The sequence below is a fragment of the Podarcis muralis genome, chromosome 1 (assembly GCF_964188315.1).
Source record: "Podarcis muralis chromosome 1, rPodMur119.hap1.1, whole genome shotgun sequence".
Lineage (NCBI taxonomy): Eukaryota > Metazoa > Chordata > Lepidosauria > Squamata > Lacertidae > Podarcis > Podarcis muralis.
In genome coordinates, this window is record NC_135655.1 from 45190161 (window position 1) to 45213010 (window position 22850).

General features: G+C 43.3%; 1 protein-coding gene across 3 annotated transcripts; it reads right to left on the minus strand.

Moving 5' to 3' along the window:
- Nucleotides 1-688: 688 nt before the first annotated feature.
- On the minus strand, nucleotides 689-21870 carry PTGR2 (prostaglandin reductase 2). Of its 3 annotated transcripts, none has more exons than XM_077927333.1 (10): nucleotides 21760-21870; nucleotides 16131-16210; nucleotides 13055-13173; nucleotides 10423-10614; nucleotides 10150-10320; nucleotides 8549-8758; nucleotides 5085-5206; nucleotides 4160-4247; nucleotides 3590-3629; nucleotides 689-2809 (listed from the first exon to the last, which is right to left on the minus strand). In XM_077927333.1, exons 2-10 carry the CDS (start codon nucleotides 16165-16167, stop codon nucleotides 2745-2747), a joined length of 1044 nt encoding a protein of 347 aa, XP_077783459.1. In that variant the 5' UTR covers nucleotides 16168-16210; nucleotides 21760-21870; the 3' UTR covers nucleotides 689-2744. The 3 variants fall into 3 exon arrangements, with proteins under 3 accessions (XP_077783459.1, XP_077783461.1, XP_077783457.1); XM_077927335.1 differs by lacking the exon at nucleotides 21760-21870 and adding an exon at nucleotides 21267-21290; XM_077927331.1 differs by lacking the exons at nucleotides 16131-16210; nucleotides 21760-21870 and adding an exon at nucleotides 13820-13997.
- Nucleotides 21871-22850: the final 980 nt, after the last annotated feature.

Sequence of the window (22850 nt, forward strand, 5' to 3'; positions counted from 1 at the left end):
ATCCGCCATATGTTCTGAACAGAGGAGAGGTACACAGGTGTGTACAGGTGAGAGCTGGACCTTAAAGATGGCTGATCGCCAAAGAATTCATGCTTTTGAATTATGGTGCTGGAGGAGACTCTTGAAAGTCCCATGGACTGCAAGAAGATCAAACCTATCCATTCTTAAGGAAATCAGCCCGGAGTGCTCACTGGAAGGACAGATCGTGAAGCTGAGGCTCCAATACTTTGGCCACCTCATGAGAAGAGAAGACTCCCTAGAAAAGACCCTGATGTTGGGAAAGATGGAGGGCACAAGGAGAAGGGGACGACAGAGGACAAGATGGTTGGACAGTGTTCTTGAAGCTACAAACATGAGTCTGACCAAACTGCGGGAGGCAGTGGAAGACAGGAGGGCCTGGCGTGCTCTGGTCCATGGAGTCATGAAGAGTCGGACACAACTAAACGACTAAACAACAACAACAACACAGGTGTGGTAGCAGCTGATGTAAGTAGCTCTTTCCCATTGGTGGGGGAGGAATGCCTGCACCATATGGGGACACTGACTTTTTTTCCTTGTATTTTTGCATGTGGCAGCCATTTTGTGCTATGCCCCTACAGCACTTTCTCAAAATTCCCACTCTGCCTACTGCCCCTTACAAGTGGGCAACCTCTGAAAGTTGTCTTGTTTTCGAAGATGATATCAACAGTTATTTTATTGCAATTTGTTATGTTAGTTGATTTCTACCAAAAAAAGTCCCAGAACTATGCAAAATAGAATACAGACAACGTTGAAAAGCAGAAAATTTAAAACCATAATACAAAATTCCTAACAAGCTCATCCAGGAATACACCAAGAAAGGTAAGTCCTATCCCACCGAAAGATGAGCCCCATAGTAGATACTAAATTGCACAGCTGTATTCCGGTTACATTTATATATACTTTGGCACAGTATTAATACCCATAGAAGAAACCTAAAGGTAAAGGTAAAGGTACCCCTGACCATTAGGGTCCAGTCGTGGACGACTCTGGGGTTGCATGCTCATCTCTCTCTATAGGCCGATGGAGCCGGTGTTTGTCCGCAGACAGCTTCTGGGTCATGTGGCCAGCATGACTAAGCTGCTTCTGGCGAACCAGAGCAGCACATGGAAACGCTGTTTAGCTTCTTGCCAGAGCGGTACCTATTTTTCTACTTGCACTTTGACATGCTTTCGAACTGCTAGGTTGGCAGGAGCTGGGACTGAACAACGGGAGTTCACCCCGTTGCGGGGATTCAAACCGCCGATCTTCTGATCAGCAAGCCCTAGGCTCAGTGGTTTACACCACAGTGCTACCCGCATCCTAAGGCATATTAAACCCATTCTTGGAGTTGTAAGTAATGGCTTCTGTTTGCCAGTTTTCTTTTGAATATAAGAGAGATCTATCTCACAGGAGAAACATGGGCTTCCTTCGGTATGATCAGGCACAGAGTCATCATGCACCAGCTACCAATTCCAGTTCAGAAATGGTGTAATTGATTCAGATGCATGAGTTTAGGGTTACATAGTAGTGTACTCCAATAGTGCTGTAAGAGATCTAGTGGGATAGGAGAGCTGAAAATAATGTCAACAGATTTCACATCTGGCGGAATCAGGTATACACTTCCAAGACTTAATGCTAAATACATTCCTTCTGGTAAATGAGCCACCATAGATGCGAGAGAGTTATGAAAATTGTGTCCCAGACTTCTTAGACTCGTCTACCCATGTACTATCTGAAACCAAAGGGGGGCATTGATTGCCAGATGTGAATTCCCCCCCCCCCAGCTCTCCTATCCCACTAATCAGCTCCTGAGGAGTTTCATCACTGAGCAAGTAGATGAACACATACCTTAATTGCAGTGCTGGTAATTAACATTTATGTAGCTCTTGTGTGTTCAAAGCATTTCATATATAAAATCTCATAAGTCTTACAACAAACCTGTAAGGTAAGTCAGTATTATTATCCTTCACATTGTAGATGGGGACAGGTGAAGCTGAGCTTACCTAGCAAGATCATGACAGCTTCAAGACTCAAACCAGGCACCACCCAAATTCATTGCATTAGCTATAACACTACACAACTCTTATGCTCCTAGCCACACACTTTCCCCTATCTTTAACCCAAATACATACAATGTGATAAATTTGTGGTGTGGCCTGTTCTTACAAAATTTGATTTCTTTTGTTGCATACAATAAATGATAAGTATACTCTGTTGTGGGCAGGATTATGAAGAACTGAAGGAATCAGGTTACTGTACCTAGGAGGACACTTGATCACATTAATCAAGAAGCCAAGTTAGAACTTTTCTTTTTTTAAACAGCTTTAACAGCTGTAGTATCAGAAGCATTTATCTTTGTCCTCTCACATCTAGTAGCAACCAAGGTATACTATAACAGTGTGGCACAATTATTGCTAAATAGTAGTATTCAGACACTTGAGATTCAAGGGCAGCACAGATAATATTCTTACTTTTACAAAATTCCTGTCTTAAGGCAATGTGTACAGAAATACACATGGAACATCAGATAAGGGGACCTGGAATCAAAACTTGGACTTGCCTTCTGTTAGTGTCACAACAGTGAGATAAGAATGTCAGCTATTAAATGAGAATACGAAACTAGAAATCTGTTTCTGGTTATGCAACGGGAGAACCTATCCAAGGAGATTATCATGCCAAACTTTTGCAAATAAAAGATGCTTTTTCTTCATAGTTGACACTCAGGAAACAGTACGATGACTTATTTACTCAGAAACAAGCACTAGTTGTTTCCCGATGTTGCCCCCGCTCATCATAGACTGGAAAGCAGCTACAATAAAACGAAAATAATTAGTAAAAGAGCATTGTTCCTTTTTTTTTTTAAGAATCATTTCTTACTGGACTTAAATGTACTTGGTTTCTTTGCTACCAAAACAATCATAATGCAAAGATCAGTTTTGTGCCTGTAAAATGATTTTCCTTCTGACAATTTTTGTAAGGTTAAGCATTAATGCATTGTTAAAAAGGAACAATGGCTACCTGAGATTTTTTTAATGCCCAACTATTTAACACAGTTATTAGATTTTATTCCTGTATAGATTTATAGTCAAATGCTTCTAAACTGAAGTAAATTCAGTTTAAATCAAACTCCTAAACTGTGTAAGGGATAAAGTTAGCATCCCATAGCTTTAGTGTTCATAGGAAGCCATATTTATAATGCCTACACGCAGGGCTGTTTTTTTTAAGGGAGCACTCACAGGAACTCAGTTCCGCCACATTCTAAGAGAGTGAGGGAGATGTTCAGGGTGAGTTCTAGCACTTTGATTTCTAGAAAAACAGCACTGCTGACAGGGGCCCTCATACAGCCAACTCCAATCCTCACTTGCCAGTTTACCTAATGGCCAGGAATGATGGGATATGTAGTCCAACATCCTCCGTAGGGTTGGGGGTGGGGAAAGGTTGAAGAACCTGCTTTACAACACCTGTTACCAGATCTTTTCAACTGGAGCTGGAAAGCCTGGGGCTGTCTACCTGCTCTCCCACTAGACTATAGTTCAACCCTGCCCTGTACTTAAGGACAGGTAACTGTGAAGAACAAATAATACCTTACCTCCAATGTTTTCTAAGCCTTTTACTACAGTCTCTTTAGCCTGTAAAAGTAGAAAATAAGAAAGTATAAAGTGTTTGTTTTCTGCTCTGGTTTTGTTTCCTAAAAGCAAACAGTTTTCAGCTCACTGGGGAATAAAACAAATATATCAAAAGAAGTTAGTTTTACCTCATCTAATTCACTAGAGTCAAAGATGAGGAACCTTTTTTGCTCTGGGGGGTCAGATCTTCAGCCAGCCCCAACCCCAGCCAGCCAATCCGCTTGCCAGTTACATGATTGACAGGTGGATTGCCCCACCAACCTTTCGAAACCCCATGTGCAGGGTTCCCAAGCTTTGAACCCCAATGCTTTGCAAACCACTCCATATTGTTCCTTTTGAGCTCTCATTTTGGAAGCTGAAAGCAGTCTAGATTATTAATTTTTTGCTTTTCTAAAAAAGCTTCTATGCTCATTGGATGAAATAGGATATTCAAGGCACTATACAATGACCAGGACAAATGAGAAAAGCTGGTTTTCATGATTAAAAGCCAGAGCTGCAACCCATACGTAATTACCTTCAGATTTGTGTCATACCTTCAGTTTTCCCTCTTTGATCCATTGGCAGAGCTGCATAGTACTAGCTGCAAATTTCTCCACATAGTTCAGAACTAGAAATCTTTCCCTATGAAACAGGAGAATGGGTGTTTCATACATTAGGTAGTGATGTTAGCTGAAAACATCCCAGAAGGCTCGTTTTAGATTTAATTCTGCGTGCAAGAGGGGATTACTACAGCAGTTACCAATTTAAAGCAGTAATTAGATTTTCCAGCCCAACATATCCATCTTTTGCAGAAACAACAGTATAGATGAACCCTAAATTGCCGTGGCACAACAAATCCACTTTAAAACAGCCATTGTTTGCAGTTAGGAAAGTGACAGGGAAACCCTAGGCAAGCCTGTTCCAAAGAAAGTATCACTGAGTTCAGTGGGGATTATTCCCAAGTAAGTGTGCATCCTCAGCGTACCAAACACCTGACAATATTAAGCAATATTGCAAAAGAAAACATTCCCCTACTTCACATACATTTATCCAACGAGCAGTTTATTAGCTGCACATTTGTCCATGTGCTTCAAGAGTGAATGGACGCTTTTCTTCCCAGCTTGTTTTCTGTCAAGTGGCTTCCTCACTGATGGTAAGCAACACGGATATTGGTTTCAGTAAATATCTGATTGATCTCTATTTTCAAATAAACATTTAGGGGACAACTTTCCATAAAGGTGCTGCAATGCAAAGATCTAGTAAGTCTGCCCTTAGGACAAAAAAATATTAACATGGCCTTTTAAACTGTGGGGATGTTGCTCTTGTTTGTTACTGGGTTGTGTATTTTTGTGTTTTGATATTGTAAACTTCCTTGTGATCCTCAGATACAGGGAGGTCTAGAAATTTAATAAAAAATAATGATAATTAATAATAATGTGTTCGGCCCAGGAGGTGGCTAGGCCAACAAAGGAGAAATACCTTGTGATATTTCGCACTTTCCTTATTTCTTCTATTGCAGGAGGCAGAGGAGGGGGGTAAGGTACATCCTTGTTGTACTGGGAGATCTGGCCACATAAAATGATATGGCTATTTGGATTCATCTGTTGGAGACAAAATGGGAGAGAGTACTTTACTGCCTTGCCATAAAGACTAAGCTGTAAACATACATAAAGTACATTCTGTTTCCATTGCTCTGTTCCTCGAGAAGGGATCTAGGGCTGCATTGCCGAGTGCTTGATTTCCTTCAAGGAATAAGATCTGCCCCAGATTCTGCGAGCAGCGGTTGGTGGAAACAGAAAAGGGTGAAGTCTCAGCTACTGTGATAAAAGGACAAGGAAGTGGAAGTATCATGGAGCTCTAAAGGTGCCTCCTACAGACTGTCACTATTTCGTGGGAGGAATTCAAACACATATCAGAAGTCCAAATTTGCTCAATTAAAGTTGATTAAAATTGGGTAATCCATACTGTGTTTAATGTGGATAGTAAGATTTCTGGACCTCCATTAATTCTCCCTTTTCCATACGATGTTTTCCTCCAAATCATCACCTTCCTACACTTTCTCCTTCCTCAATCTGGATTTTCTCATACCAGATATATGCTGAAAAGGAGAGGGTATGAGAAGATCCACATTGAAGGAGCGGAATATATGGGAAGGTCATGATTTAGAAGAGAACATCATATGGGCGAAGGAGAATTAATGGAGGTACAGGGGCCTACTATTTACATTAAACAACAGTATACAGTGGTACCTCGGGTTACATACACTTCAGGTTACAGACGCTTCAGGTTACAGACTCTGCTAACCCAGAAATAGTACCTCGGGTTAAGAACTTTGCTTCAGGATGAGAACAGAAATCGTGCTCTGGCGGCGCGGCAGCAGCGGGAGGCCCATTAGCTAAAGTGGTGCTTCAGGTTAAGAACAGTTTCAGGTTAAGAACGGACCTCCAGAAGAAATTAAGTTCTTAACCCGAGGCACCACTGTAGGTGAACCCTAAATTGCAGTGGCACAACAAATCGACTTTAAAACAGCAACTGTTTGCAATTAGGAAAGTGACAGGGAAATGCACTGAAAAGTAAAAGATGAACAAATAATTAAAGACATGACTGTAAACATTATGCATACAAACGAGGATGAATGCTCATTGTCATATAACTGCCCCATTAAAAAATAAGAAATAATGCTCAATAAAGACTGGGGGGACCTTCAGACTGGTGGGACTTTTTGTGGGTGTATGTTACAACATGTTGACACAATAGCAGTGCATTGATGATAGTTTATACTGGTCTGTCCACACACCATTCTACTTAAATAGTTGTTCTGCAATGTTTCCCAAGTGTTACTAAATTGTTGCTATCTGGAGGGGCAACTTTGCACAACAAAGGTGGGGCAACCCACACTCCCCACCACCACCAGCAAACCAGAACTGTCTGGTGGAGAAATGTGTTTGCCACTACCGATATTCTCATAGGGGATCCCCAATTGGCTTCTGAGAGACCCCAGTATGCAGTCTGAAAACGCTTTGCTAAATGGCAACTGTTAAAATGTTTAAATGTTGTTAACTGGTTTACCCATGCCAATTAAGAGAACAGCCCAAAGAAACAGTGTGTGTTTACTATGCACTATGAATCAGAGCTGAAGAACATTCAGTTCATCTGGCCTACATGCTGCTACAACAACCAGAAATATAGTCTTTTAATGTACTCTTTTATATGAAAAACAAGAGTAAATATATGTCAACATACCCTCCATCTCAGTCAATGGTGCATTACAGGGGAACAAATTTAACTTGTCACCATGCCAAGCAACATGAACAATAGCAGTGAAATGGAGAAAGCTTTCTCCCATCCAGCTGAAATGTGCCACAAGAACACTTAACACCAGGAGAAGGGAACTGGATCAGAATGGCAGGCCAGATCATCTCTCTCACCTCCCACAGACAACATTTGGCAGGTGAGAAGGTTGTCTCAAATGATAACAACCTGTCTAGAAGTCCACAGCAAGGGTGGTCAAGTCAGGCTCAAAGGTAGAGAGTCCTTGCAACATTCTTTTTGCTCCATGTCTTACCTTGGATGGCAGTGGCACCTGGGGTCTAGAGCCTGGTTGAGCATTAAAAAAGGTACATATGAGAGGAATTGTTCCTTCTGATAGCTATATTTCTGCAGCTTCAAGTCTGCAATCCTATATGCACCTACCTGGGAGTCAATCCCATTGAACTTAATGGGGATCACTTCTGAGGAGACATACAAAGGATTGCACTGTGGATGTCAGTACTGGCATTCTGAATTGACTCCGGAGCAGGGAGCTAGTTTAACTCTTAAAGATGGAATGTGCTCTAGATCTTTGGCTGTTTCATTCTGAATTGTTTCAGGTGTGCACAGCTGAACACACACAGCCTCCAATTAATTAAACAAAAAATAAATTTAAAACGAAAGCTTCAGAAAGGCCACTTTTACAGTGCAATCCTTTTACTTACACCTAAGTCACACTGCCCTGAATGGATCCCACAAGTAAGCATGCATAGGATTGCAGTGTCCATTGTTAAAAAATGTCTAGTGGAAACTGCACAGTGGGGTGAGGCGAACTGTGTAATCTCCAGAGACCAAAGTACAAGCCAGCGCAATTACTGGAAAGATCTCCTTCCCTGCCCCTGCCCCAGAACCACTAAACTCCCAGCGCAACTGTTCTTTTAAAAACTCTTTATAAGTTGTGACCCTGTAGCTGTCTTTGGACATTTGCCTGAACAGGCGAGGCTTAAAAGTTTGTAGAAAGGGAGGCACACAGAAGTTCCACCTTCAATGTCCGCACAGGTGGGAGCTCCTCTCAGGCCTTTGCATGCTGAGTGTGAAGGTCTAAAGGGACTTCTAGTTGCACTCAACCAAAGATCCTTAGAAGCTGTTGTGTGATTGGGAATCCAGATGGAGCAGGGCGCCCAGTCACTTGGGAGACTTCTAGGCACATTCAGCCAGGCCTGTGCAGAGCTTGTCTGAGGCCCAGGGGAGGAGTCTTCTTAGAATAAAGTTATAAATACAAACAAAAAAGCAGCCATCCCCAGTGGGGCCCCCCAACCAACTTAACCCTCCAACGCCTGGGGCAAGTGTACTCAGCTGCTCGCTCCCACCTGCATTCAGCTGAACAGATGCAAAAACCTCCTTAAACCCAGCATGCAAAAGTCTGAGATGAGCACATGTGTGTGGTGGGGGGGAGAGACATCATGGGCAGAGACTAGTATATGCACTACCTGCCCCTGTCTGCACTTTCAACCTCTTTAAATGCCTAAAGAGGGTTCATAAGAAGCCTCACAAAGGTCCTAGCAGCATAGCAAGGTTATCGTGATAATCTTGTCTTTCATAGGTCAGACAGGTTTACAGTAAAATTCTACCAGTCTGCATGAAATCCGGAGCAATTAATGGGAAGGCACAAAATGGGTAACATGCACACTCACTTGACTGATCACTGTATCACTGATGTCTCCACCAACATTGTCAAAGTACACATCCACTCCCGCCGGGCAGAGCTCGTGCAGCCGTTGTGCCACATCCTCTTTCTTATAGTTGATAGCCGCATCAAACCCCATTTCTGACACCAGAATGGAGCATTTTTCATCGGTGCCACAGATACCAACCACTCTGGAACAGCCCTCCAGGGAACCTATCTATGGAAGCATCATAATCACCACAGTTCATCAACTTCTAGCACTATGCAACAATTTGTCATGCATCATGACGATTCTTTAAAAAAAATTAATCTGTAACAAAATAACCAGGGTACAGTTGAATCACAAGAGTGAGGGTCTGAAGTCAGTGCATAAGAGATTATCCACAAAATTGGTTCCAATTCATTCCACTTCGGATTGCAGATAATTTGTTTTGGTGCTTTGGGATGGATGAGTGGATCAATTGTCACTTTCTGCTACTCCTTTTACCATGTCCACTACTTCCTCAATGGTTTCATATCTCTTCTGGCACTGCTTGCAACTACTTCCTATGCACAGAGGATTTCCTCCACCTGTTGATCCCTCAGGTATCCACAAAATCAGAAAAACTGCAGAAGCAAATGGACAATTGCCTGACTTTGTGCTTTTATGCGCTTTTTGGGCGAGGAAAGGTTTTTTAAAACAACAACAACAACGTGTGCATGCCCTCTATGGGCATACCCTCTTGGTACTTAATCAGCATAATAGAATCAACAAATCAGAAGAGGGGAAAAGCACAACAGAAAGGGCCGTGTGGTATGATTAGAAAAGACCAAAGTTGTTGTAGACTACTTCAGTCTAATTCAAATGTGGAGTGGGGGAGTGGATTAACAGCTAACTAATTATGAAATGTGGACAGGCCTGTATCTCGTGCAGCAGACTCACAGCCACAGTGATTTGCTTGAAAAAAAGCTGCTACAATCACAAAAATCACACCACCACATGTGTCCACTTGGAGGTGCTGGTTCACACAGCCAGCAGGTCTATGAAATGCCAACTATATCATGAGTCTGTGGCCTTACACACATCCCTGGCCATCTCTCCTGGGCCACTGTTTCTCAGCCTTGGCCCCCTCTATGCAAAACTGATTTAATCAAAGGCCCTCAATTTCACCTGCTATCCCCACCAAGGTGAAAGCTCAGCCAGCTTCTGGTGAGTGATTGTAAGTGGTTTTCAGAGGGGTGTTGAGGAGATGAAGGAGATTTGGATATGTTGGTCGGTCCAAATCTTACGCTTGTTTGTTGTTGTTGTTGATATTCCTGTGACATTGGAGTCACTACAGCACTATTCCATCCTTCACCACTGGGGTAACGTGAGAAGTCTGGAACCACAAGGAGGAGCCCTGCTGTAGTTCTTCCGCACATCAGTACCAACTCCATTTCCCAAGGGTGGACACTGGCATGGGAAGGAGCCTCAGCATCCCCACTACATGGCCCATGGTTTCTCATCTGGTGGCTCCCACATCACTGGGATAACATGAACACAACTACATCTGCAGCTAATACCGTTTACCTCAAAATATGCGAAAAATCTCCTCTTAAGATGCAAATACTAGTCTTAAACCAGCTTACCTGCCCAGCCAATGAACCACAGGCGCCAGCAGCCCCACTGACCACCATAGTTTGATTGGCACCTGGAGACACATGTCCTTTCTCCCTTATTCCTAGCAAAGATGTCAGCCCAGTCAAGCCAGCTGCACCCAGAAAATGGGAAAGATGACCGTCTACAAGCTGTGGATCAATCTGAACAGAGACAAGTTGTTTAAAAGGCATAGGCCCCAGTGTTATAGCACCCCCCACCCCCCTGGAACAATCAGCTGCCTTTCCTCTATGCAAGAACTCTACCTTCTCAAGCTGCTTCCCATCTAGAATGGCCTTCGTCTGCCAGGGCCAGTTGAAGGAAGTTACAAAGTCTCCTGCAGCGAAACGGGCATCTTTGCTTTCCTCCACAGAACCAATTCCCCCACCATCAGTGACTTCAGACAACTTCCAGGACTGGAGGTACTCAGAACCAGAGTTTTCATTCATACGACATCGCTGAAAGACAAAATGTTTGCCATGAGATAATCCTTTAAAATACAACCATGTATAGTTATTCTGAACATCTCTTAACATTAGCAACAACTAAAACCCTGTCTTATCTTTGGAGCTTTTTGCTTCTATCTTTATCCATTCCTCCTCACAACAGGGTCTTTTAATTTTTCCTGTATTAACAGCATGGCAATGCACGGTAACACTGAAAGAAATCCTATTCAGTTCCGCTTGACTAAAGGGCTATGCTATTATTATTTTCATCAGCGTTCAAAACTCCCATTGTTCTAGGCGCGTTTTGCAACAGGCAATTTCATTAGCACGAGCAGTTTGAGCTCTGGGTGCAATACTGTGCCTAAAATTTCAGATTAAAACTGTACAGTGGAAGGAAAGGAGGACCTTTTTCTGCCTCCCCACTTCCAGCCACTCTCTGAAGACTGGAGAAGAGACCCTCTTAAGAATATTAGGAGGGCAGGCAGGGGAAGCATGGCTTTGTTTTTTGCAGTCTTCAGATGAGGATCAGACCATGTGAAAAATGAACATAAGATTTTAGCTGCAGTTCATTCACTTTCAGCTTTGTATTCTGGTTATAAAAAAGCGAGCCTAGACATTCCCTTGTTGCACCCATAACCTAGGTTTAAAGTGTCATTTAGCTCCTAGCTTTCATATCTCAATTTTTAATACTGATTATCATCTATTTATTTATTTGCTGCCTTCTTCCCTGACAGCGACTTCCGGAAAAAGTAAGAACAGCTAAAACCAAGAGGGAAAAAACCCAATCGTTTTATTCACTGAGTAGGAAAATAATTGGCACCATTGTACCCTGAGTATCTATCTCCAATATCTGTCTATCTAACAATCTTGTGCTCAGGCTCTAACTTGTAACAGAATAAGGGAAGGTCCATAGTTCTATGGTACAGCATCTGTCAACTTGGCATGGAGAAAGTCTCAAGAATCTCCAGGTAGGACTGGGGACATCCACAGTCTAAAACCTTGGAGAGCTCCTGCCAGTCAGTGCACACAGTGCTGAGCCAGACAGAACAATGGCCTGGTTCCATATAAGGCAGATTCCTATCCTCTTAGACTGGAATGTTGGTAGTTCTAGAGCAGACAATCCTTAGCATTTATTAATGCACTTCCTTTACCAGCTTTTGTCGGTAAACAAATTAGAACCTGTGAGCTTGTGAAATATTCCCTGTTCCCTTACTCAGAATATTATGGAATAAGGTTACTAAGGGCCAAACTAGACACGACATTGGTCACATCTTTAGTTCTTGTATAGACCATTTTAAAATGAAAATAAATAGGCAGCACAGGGTGAGGACAATTGAGGGGCAGGAACTTTGCAATCACCACATCCTGATTCAAGGCGAGGAACAGAGAGGCTACACTGGCACTAATAGGAGCTTCCCCCCCCCCCATTGAAAACAGCAGGCTCAGAAGCCCTTATGCCACAATACCTCCCCTGCTTTTTGTTGCAATAAGCCAGGGGTATAGAACCTGTGGTTCTTAAGATGTTGCTTGGACTTCCAGCTCCCATCAGCCCCAGCCAACATGGGCAACAACCCTGGGTTGACAGGAGCTGGAGTCCAACAACATCTGAAGGGGAGCATGTTCCCCAGCCCCACAATAGCCTAAACACAGCTACTTCTCTGAACCCATTCCTCCCCACTCAACCTTGTTCTAGGCCCTGTTCTGAGGTAAACTGGTAATTCTATATTTGTGATGTAGAGCAGTGAAGGAATCTTAAGAGAACTGGAAGCACTCAAGCAGGCTTCAAAGAAAAGCTATCTAGCTATGAACAACACTTCGGCGATCGCATGGTTGGCTCATACATGTAATACTATGGGATGTCCACATTCTCATGACAGAAGCAGAGCAAGATCCTGATATTCTTCTCTCTCTCTCTCTCTCTCTCACACACACACACACACACACAGCAGTTATGTTAGGGTCTGGATATATGGTGTCCGAATGTATGGCAACCCACGTCAGAAGTGTAGATTTTAGTGAATTTCCTTAAGAATAGCTAAAAAAAAAATTTTTTTTATAGATTTTACCCCCCCCCCCCAAAAAAAAAATCTCAACAACTTTGCCAAGCTTTTGTGTCCAGATTTTCACTTTTACAGATATGGGAACCCTAAGTTATGTTACTTTCAGTCCTGACTACTGTGATCACCTAACTGTTTTAAACACTCAGGCCACACCATATGGGCCACATGATATGGGCCACACCAAGGGAAAAAAGACAAGTACGTGTATACTCAGTTCATAGCTATCTACGCAGACCAAAAGACCCCCAAATCGAAACTGTACATAAGCCAATATTGGACCGAGATATGAATAATTTTGATCACATTAAATGCTACAGCTGGCAAACTGAGCTTCTGTGAGCTCCAAATTTTATTGCATGCTTATCACATAACCACCTGCCACACATACTTACCATATAAGGGTCAACAGACAGATAAAGCGTACGAACTTTGACTTGACCCTCAGCAATTTTATCCGGTAGGGTAGCTTCCTCTGTACGAAAGTTTCCTGCAACTGGCTCTCCATTGACACCTAGAATGGGTTAGATTACAAGTTGAATGGCAAAATTTCTCTCTTGGCCAGATGCTCACCCTCCTCAAGCGTTCCAGCAACTGGGCAAGCGCCAGGGGAAAGCAGGGTTATATTTCTAACTTCAGACAGCAAGCAGGCACCTTTCCATGCATGGGGCGGGATGGGAATGAGGGGCAAGCCCAACAAGCTTGCTCCCCGTCCCTCACATATTGGTTTAGGCAGTTGTCAGAACAGCTGCGGAGGGCTGCTGGAGCAGCTAAATCAGGGTTTTAAATCTACACCTGAGCTCAGATGACTCAAAACAAACCAATAACTGAACTCCAGTAAACTTTATTGCCTCATCCTGTGAACTCCTCTCCCAGGCATCTCCCTATCAGTTCCTCCCTGCCTCCTTATGTTTCAACTCTGTGACTTCCCTTCCTCTTAGTATATTTCTCCATCTTGCCGCTATCCCTGCCTGCCCTGCTTGCTTCCTCCAGGCAGTCCTCTATTATTTATAAAACTTCTGAATTGAGTGTGATACATATGCCAGGAACAGATTTGAGGGGGCCTTGAGCTCTGAGGTCCTCCCCAAGTACCCCTCTCCTGGCAGCACCAGAGAGCTGACTGGGTGGGCAGTGAGAAGCACAGGGGTCAGCAAACTTACCGCGCCTCGGGCCAGTGCCTCCAGCGCCGATCACGTGGCAGGCCAGAGGGCGGGGAGCGCATGGCCATACACATGCGCACACGCTATTTCCAGCGCACTTCCGGGTCAGATGAGCACCAGAAATAGCATGTGTGCATGTGCACGGGCCTCCTCTGACCTGCATGTGCACCGGAAATAACGCATGCGCATGAGCAAATAACGTGCATGCGCAAATAATGCTTGCGCATGTGCACAAACTATTTCCGGTGCTCCTCCGACCCAGAAGTGGCCAGCCACGCAGCGCAGGTAAGAGCGGGTGGCGGTGGTCGCTGTGGGCAGGATAAACGAGTCCTTCAGGCCTTATCCGACCCGCGGGCCTTAGTTTGGGGACCCCTGGATTAGAGGAGCAGGAGGTGCCCCAAAAGTGCACCACAGCTGCCAAGTACTCCTCTTAGCATTACCCACAATCCACTGAGCAGAAGCACTGCACCAGCCAAGATAGCTGCAATCACCGCTATCTTCATTTCCCCCCCCCCCCAATTTCTCTGGGCCTTGAGGCACTGGGAGAAGAAACATGGTAACTGTTGCCGCCTGTGTTTTCCTCTCAGCATTGAGGCCTACTTAAAAAAAACAACAAACAACAATGAAGATCCGTCTGAGCCAACATCAGCTGTAGTCGGCCCTCCTGGGCCCCCAGCACCCGCCTGCCATTGCTGTCTGCTGACTACAGGCCTGACAAAGCATATTTAGCTCAATGATATACTAACTATGCTTACATGAGTTTCAGCAGGTACCGTTTGTTTCAGCTTTCAAATCGCCTGCTGCCAACTTTTCTATTCCATCAGACTTGTGCAGGCAATTAAGAATGCCTATTTCCTCAATAGTCAGTCAATTCCTGATTTTAGTGCACAGTTTTTAATCATATATGGTTTTATGGCCAATTGTTGTAAAGCCCTCTGAATTATTTTTTCTTTAAATGAACAGCGTTATAGAAATATATATATATAATCCTGCTCTGTTCCAGTAACAAGAAGCCGAAAGCACCAGCCTGAAGATGACGAGTGAGACCTCGTCGAAACGTCGCCTAGACACCCCAACTTTTACACGGGAAGACACCCGAGGACACCAAAACCTGCATTCCTGTACCCGTGAAAATCTACGAAAGCATATATATATATATATATATATAAAGACAAGCTCCGGAAAAAAACTTCTGAGACTTATCTGAATTAGATACAGGATTTTGGGAGCTTGGGGACTACTTAAACGTATCTTTCCAACATGCCAGCAACATAAATGGAAAAAGTTGGGAAAAGATAATGAAAATTTAAGAGTAAGGATGTCCAGCTGCTTAATAAACTTGAGAGGAAAGAGAAATTAACAACTGCCTAGAAGGATATATGCAGCCATCTTAGCCATTCATCAATTACTTCTTTGTAGGGATAGGCCAATTTGCCAATTTCAGATTCTCTATCATTTTTCAAATCTTAACTTTTAATTTTTCATTTTTATTTCATTTTATTTATTTATTAGATTTATAAACACATTTTATCTTCCAAGGATCAAGGTGGTGTACAATCATTCTCTTCCGCCTCATTTTGCAATATTCAGTTCTCAACATTTTGAAATCAGCTTATGATTTTTGTTTTGAAAGTCCTCATGAAAATTCATTAGCATTTTAGTGATAATTTATACTAATTTACACATTTTTATATGCAGGTTTAGCCTATTTATTATACATATTTTTACAAATCAAGTTTTCCTACCATGCATTTTGCATGTTATTTTGATGGATATGTGCATTTTTATGCATGCTTTACCCTAGTATGTGCACTTTTGTACGTGTTTTTGTGCATGTGAATTGTAAAATTTGGAGACCTGCATGAATTAAGCAGGTTTGCCTTTAAAGGTGGACTGAACTGGATTTCTTTCCCATACCTAGTTACTGGTACTAAATTGTTCCCTATTGTTATTGGTATGAATCACTAATGCATGTGCAGCTCTTGCTACTTACAACATATGGGCTTAAGTTCACACCACGCTTTGTAAGATGATACTATTCTTAGTAAGCCTATTGCTTACACTGTTGCATTCTTACAACAACAGCAAAGATAATTTTCAAAAACACTTCTGGTATAAAAAGAATGCCTGCTGTGAATGCCTCTCTGAAGATTTTACATAAGCCGTTAAAAGGTTTCACCACAGGCTTTTTAGCACGACTGTCAAAAGCTTTCTGCAGAAATCTGGCTGGTAGTTGCATTTTTCCTGCCTGGCTTCCACATTATGCAAGCACACCAAACTCATTATCGTTCTCCGACAAGTAGAAACATACCAGGGCGTGAGCTCAACACAACTCTTTGTATAATCATCAGTCCTCTTGCCAAAATCCTGCACAGGTGGAAGTAGGTTTCACTGCAAAGCAAAAGATATTCAACACAGATAAGGTTACAAGACTTCTGTTTTAGTATAATAAACGAGAGGACTTTGGTTGTGTTCACACATAACACTAGACCGTGTTTCTTTTAACCATGGTCTGCTCAGCAAATTATGAGTTGTCTCACAGAGAAGCAAACAAGCTATGGCTTGTTCCACCAAGGCTTGTTTTGTTTCCCAGCTGCTGCCCTTGCCTTGTGCTTTTGTAACTTGGCAAGCATTTAGTTAAACAAGGCTGTTGAGTAAAACACCAAACCATCATCCAATCAAGCTAAGGTTCATAATCCAAAAACAAGGCTCAGCTTCATATCATAGTTTGTAGACAGAAAATAAGCCATGGTGAGTCTGTTGGGCAGGTTTTGGATGATCAAACAAACCACACTTGGGCTAGACAAACCATGGCTTAGAGTTGTGGGCTAACCAAGCCAACGCAAGAAGTCAAAGAGAGGGATTAGATTTATCACTTTGGACATTAATTGGCTTCCCACAGACACAGAAAATGCAAACAACTAAGCGTCTATCCGAGTTTTAGGTACGAAAATCCAGCAAAGTGCTATGCTTTCTTCTCGGCCTCTAGGACTTGCAAGTATGTTGATGGGAAACAATGTTAGCAGGCACAGAAGGTGAAGAACAGATTGCAAAAGCATGGTGTAAAGAACAAAGTGGGAAAGAGCTAAGCTTGCTAAAATATGCAAGAACCATGCAAACAAAAGCCATTTTAAAAATAACATTAATATAAACACTAGCACTTTGTCTTAATATGCTTCAGAAACTGTTCTGGCAACGGGCAGGAACCCAAGGCTCAGCCGTTGAAAAGCATTTGCAACCTGGCTTTTTTATGCAGCTGGATTTCAATGGGCATTAAGTCAAAGCTTCTGCCAAGGACAATGCATTTTTCAGCATCAACACCAGAGAAGAGCCAATGTTGGTTGGTAGATCTTCAAGTACAAAAGCTGCAATTCTAAACAGACTTAATTACAAGTAAATCCATAATAATAATAATAATAATAATAATAATAGTAATAATAACCATTAACGTAACTAACCATAACAACATCAATACTATTCAGGAACTGCACCTACAAACTCTTACTAATGGCATGGCTTTATCATCATCAGAGATACTGCACCATTAACAGCACAACCCTTTCCTGTGAACTATGCAGATTTGAAGAAGGTACTGTAAAAGTCTTCTTGCTGTTAAATTATGGATCTGGATTGGTTTAACTAGCAATCTTGTTCCAGGTAGAAGAAAGATCACACCCACCCTAATTCCTGTGACATTCATGCTATTTTATTATATTTATTAGAAGACCTGTCATTTTGGGGAAACAATGGCACTGCTGAAATCTTCAGTTTTTAAGAAACGAAAATTGGAATGTCTGTATAGCTGCACAGCATGTACATCCTTCCAAACGTTTGCAGTCCTTAGCCGCCTGAAAGAGGAGTAGAGGTGACTGTGAAGTCAAATATCACATTAGTGATACAAAGTGTCATGAAGCATTTAGACCACACAACCTTTGAAAGTAATATGTTGTTATGTAAAGATTGGGCACTCACCTTTGGATTATGCAAGCTCTATTTTTACAGATACATAATGCTAAAATTAGAACACCATGGCATACACACTACCTATTATGTTAGGGCTGCCATATTTCAAAAAGTAAAAACCAGACCTAGGGTTGCCAAATCTCCAGAAGTGAAAATCAGGATAGAGTTGTTCAGCTTTTGGGGGCATATTTGGGACATTTTTTGGCCCAATTTTACCCCCGAACATTGGCCCAATTTCAGAAATGATCCAGGACACCATTTCCAGGGGCAAATTCCAGAACACGTCCTGGAAAATCAAGATATATGGCAGCCCTACATTATGTTGAAACACCTGCCCATTTCTAATAACAGTTTTCACAATTCTAATAACAGTTGCACATTACGATAAGCTGGACTGAGCAACAGGTAGTATGTACATTACACTTAAGTACACTTTAGAATCAAATGCAAAGGACAAACTCTGCTGATATTGAAAGAAGAATGGTGAAAGGCAGACTGAGATTTTACTTTGTGGACCGCATTAGCAAATAATTACACTATTTATAGAAGGTCTTCATATGTTTTTGAATGCATTTTTAAAGCTGACATTTTATTCCATTGAACGTTCAGTCATCACATTAAAACAGATGCACACTTGTTTCAGAGCAGGAGGTGGACAAAATAATTATAATGCAACATGGGAGTGGGATTCAAAAATACAGGGATGGAATTCAAGGATCACAGAGGGAAAATCCTCTCATCCTCATGCATGTCCTACAGAGTGAGACAGTGTTTGATCAGATCTTAGCTTAATGTAGAGATACAGTGGTACCTCGGGTTACATACGCTTCAGGATACATACGCTTCTGGTTACAGACTCCGCTAACCCAGAAATAGTACCTCGGGTTAAGAACTTTGCTTCAGGATGAGAACAGAAATCGCGCGGCGGCAGCAGGAGGCCCCATTAGCTAAAGTGGTGCTTCAGGTTAAGAACAGTTTCAGGTTAAGAACGGACCTCCAGAACGAATTAAGTTCTTAACCCGAGCTACCACTGTACACACTACCCACATGTTCCTGCCTTCGAGAGCCAGCAAGCAAACCAAGTCTGAGCTGGGAAACGATGGTTAGGAATTCTGGAGCAAGCCATGATATTAAACCAACTTCAAATTGTGACTTAATATCCTGGGTTGTTTTCAAAGCTGTTAATCCTTGTTTCCCATTTCTGACCAAATGGAAAACTGTAGCTTATGGAAAACTTCCATAAGCAAAAGGGATGCGCATGCCGAGAAAAACGATGTGATTTTCTGAACTTTCCCTGAGTGCCCAGAGCACAAGAGGCAGCCCTTGAAAAGAGCTTCAGCTTGTAATTTCAGGCACTTCCTTTCGCTTGCATAAGGGAAAGGTAGTTTATTTATCCGTGCCTCCAAATCCTAGTAGTGCATCGACTCAGAAAACATGCTGGATTATTACTTGTTGTTATGACTAATGTATACAAAGGTATACAAACTCTTGTTTTGCTCCACAGGGCAGCCATTTTGTGCTGGCACCCACATCACTCGAGTACTGGCACCCCAGTTTTTTAAAGCAAAAAAACAACAAGCCTGAATGTATATATTATGAAAAGTGACGGGGTGGGGGTCCAGTTGTTTGTAATTAGTCATGCTTTGTTTTATTCAATAATAACAATTTTTAAAAGTGCAAAGGAAAAAGGGGAAGCAAGATGCACACACCATTTAAAAAAAAAAAGCTATGGGAGAACCCTTGCATGTGGTTTACAAGCCAGAGATGGGGATCAGCCATTACTTTTTTATCCCCAAATCCTAGGTATGCATCATGATAGTTAAACTTCAGGGAGTGACTATCTTGGATCTCAATCTACAAGCTACAACAGCAGCCTTAATCTCACATTTCTTGTTTTAGGTTCTCTCCCCCACACCTCCATCCTGCCTTATGAAGAGATCTGGAGGATTCAAAGCTTGCCACAATTTTGTGATATTCTGGTTAGTCCTTGACCTTGCAGACATGTTAATGGAACTACATTCTGAATTGCTGCAGAGCCAGGCATTAAAAGAAAAAAAGAAAGTAAACTGTTCCTGGCAACCCTGAGGTCACTGGGTGGAATAATATTTTCAACTGGCACTGCTTTTAGATGTTTCTAACAGTAATCATCTTTAGAATGTTTAAACTGGTTTAGAACACTTTTGTTTTCTCTCAGTTTTAAACTGCAGATCTGTTTGCTACAGTGAGCTCCTACAAGAGGAAAGGCAGGGTATAAATTGAATGAATAATAATACTACTGTAATTAGTAAGAGAAGCTGTAGGTGAATGCCCTTTGCTCTACAGGCTTTGCAGATAACACAGCTGGAAAATGCTATCTGGTGACATATAACCATCATATATTACTTGACTGGGTGAATATATTTTTCCGCCCAAGGGCCACCTTCCCCTCTGGTGACCCTTCCAGGGGCCACATGCCAGTGATAGCATGGCCAGAGGCAAATGTGGATAGCACAAAGCTTTTTGTCCTTAGTTCAGCAGGCTAGTTTCTATACACCCCACACAGCCGTCTCTATCCGCTCAGGAGGCAGAGATCAAGGCCACATTCTGGCCAGGGGGACAACTCAAGGAAAACATGAAGCAGGGCCAGGGAGGGGCATTCACTTTTCATCTTTGAGCCAAGTTCCTATATAATATTAGGATAAAAGGTAAAGGGACCCCTGACCATTAGGTCCAGTCGTGGCCGACTCTGGGGTTGCGGCGCTCATCTTGCTTTATTGGCCGAGGGAGCCGGCGTACAGCTTCCGGGTCATGTGGCCAGCATGACTAAGCTGCTTTTGGCGAACCAGAGCAGCGTACGGAAACGCCATTTACTTTCCCGCCGGGGTGGTACCTATTTATCTACTTGCACTGTGTGGTTTCGAACTGCTAGGTTGGAAGGAGCAGGGACCAAGCAATGGGAGCTCACCCCGTCGTGGGGATTCGAACCACCGACCTTCTGATCAACAAGTCCTAGGCTCTGTGGTTTAACCCACAGCACCACCCGCGTCCCAATATTAGGATAGGTCCCACCAAAACTTATAATCTACTTTCCTGACTTATATGTGCAAGAACAACAACAAGAAGAAGAGAAGAGATGGATCAGTTGGTAGAGCAAGTGACTCAATCTCAGGACTGTGAGTTTGAACCCCACATTGGGAAACAGATTCCTGCATTGCAGAGGGCTGGATGGTCGCTTCCAATTCTATGATTCTACTATTTTGCAGACAAAACAACATGTTGCCCTTTGATTTCTATATGACTCCCCTCGTCCCCGCCAATCATCACCTACGCAAGAATTGGTAACACTTTCCAAAGTGTCAACCGCACCAGAGGCGGCAGCTTACATCTAGGTTTTCATTTCATTTCTTGCTGGCTCCTGCTAACTTAATAGCTGCACAAAGGAAAGTTTAGGCAAGGAAACTGTTCAGTCACCGCACCACCGTGCAAGGGGGGGGGGGGACTTCACCTGCTGAACTTCCGCCTGCCATGCAGCTCTTGCCTGCCATGCAGCCGCTAAAAAGAGACAGGAAAGCTGCTTCGGTCGTCAGGAGGTGGGCGTGGGCTGTCGACAGGCTGCACAGAGGGCGAGGCAAGGGACTCAACAGTTTTGCAAGGAAACTTATTTAAAGTTTGTCCCATAGGCAGCTTTAGAAGGTGCCTTGCACCGAGTCGGAACACTGCTCCACCATGCTAGCTGAGTATTGTGTACCTCGACTAGCAGCGAATCCCGGGATTTCAGACGGGGCTCCCGCCTGCCTGGCAGTGAACCTTGGACCTTTTGCATGCAAAGCAAACATTTTACTGCTGAGTTATGGCCATTCCCCTAAGAAGCTAGTAACTGCGAGTCCCTGCAATGCAAATGCTTCTTGCTGGAGAGGAGAAAAGGCAAAGCCCTTTGCAGGGGGGCTGGGTTCCTCCTCCTCCCGTTTCTCCCCCCGAGGCAGAAACCGGCCGATCACCTTGTCGGTAATGCACGCAGGCCCGAGCCCGTCTTTTGCGCTCCGGATCGCCAAGAAATCGCGCGAAGGGCAACTAGCCCTCCGGAGGAGACCTTCCCAGCATGTGCCTAGCCTGCCTCTTAAAAGGGTAATGCAGGGAACCGCGGGCCCACTTAAAAAGGGCAAGCCTTCCCACTTAGGTATGGTTGCTCCATGGATAAAGAGCAGTCGAAATTGCAGCCTTGCGTTGCTTTGGAGCAGAGGCACTTTCGTGTTTGTTGTTCTGCTTTTAAAACTGCAGTCCTAGGTAAGCTTATTTGAGAGTAAGCTCCATGTATCAGGGTGGGATTTGACTCCCAAATGGGCATGCCTATAATCGGGGAAGAGGAGAGGTACAGCCTGTTTGAATGACAGGTCTTCTGACCTGGGAACTTTGACCTCTGGGATGTGTAATAGGAGGGTGTCGTTGAGACCAACAACACTCAGTATGCAGTACTTTGAATCCATGCTCACTGTATTAATTTGATGTATGAATAAAGGTAAAGGTAAAGGTACCCCTGCCCGTACGGGCCACTCTTGACAGACTCTAGGGTTGTGCGCTCATCTCACTCTAGAGGCCGGGAGCCGGCGCTGTCCGGAGACACTTCCGGGTCACATGGCCAGTGTGACATCGCTGCTCTGGCGAGCCTGCACCAGCGCAGCACACGGAAACGCCGTTTACCTTCCCGCCAGTAACCGGTCCCTATTTATCTACTTGCACTTAGGAGTGCTTTCGAACTGCTAGGTGGGCAGGAGCTGGGACTGAAAGACGGGAGCTCACCCCGCCGCGGGGATTCGAACCGCCGACCATACGATCGGCAAGTCCTAGGTACTGTGGTTTTACCCACAGCGCCACCCGCGCCCCTTAATTTGATGTATGAATAGGCACTGGATTTTTCTTTTTTTGCATTTTTCTCTGCTTCCACTGTATCATTACCAACACAGAATTCATAATATTAATTTGGGGTGGTGCTGTGGCTGTGAAACTCTAGAAGCTCAGAATATTTTTCGCAGCCACAGAATCAGAATTGCAGGGTTGGAAGGGCTTATGTGATAATAAATTCGTTAGTCTT

What these genes read in the sequence shown, in the direction of transcription:
- PTGR2 (XM_077927331.1), bottom strand. Translation starts at nt 13,982, where the DNA reads ATGCAGGTCAGAGGAGGCCCGTGCACATGCACACATGCTATTTCTGGT. An exon ending in TGTCTGTTGACCCTTATATG is followed by an intron (nt 10,615 to 13,054) that starts GTAAGTATGTGT and finishes TTTGTCTTTCAG; the next exon opens with CGATGTCGTATGAATGAAAA. An exon ending in GTGATACAGTGATCAGTCAA is followed by an intron (nt 5,207 to 8,548) that starts GTGAGTGTGCAT and finishes TGTCTCCAACAG; the next exon opens with ATGAATCCAAATAGCCATAT.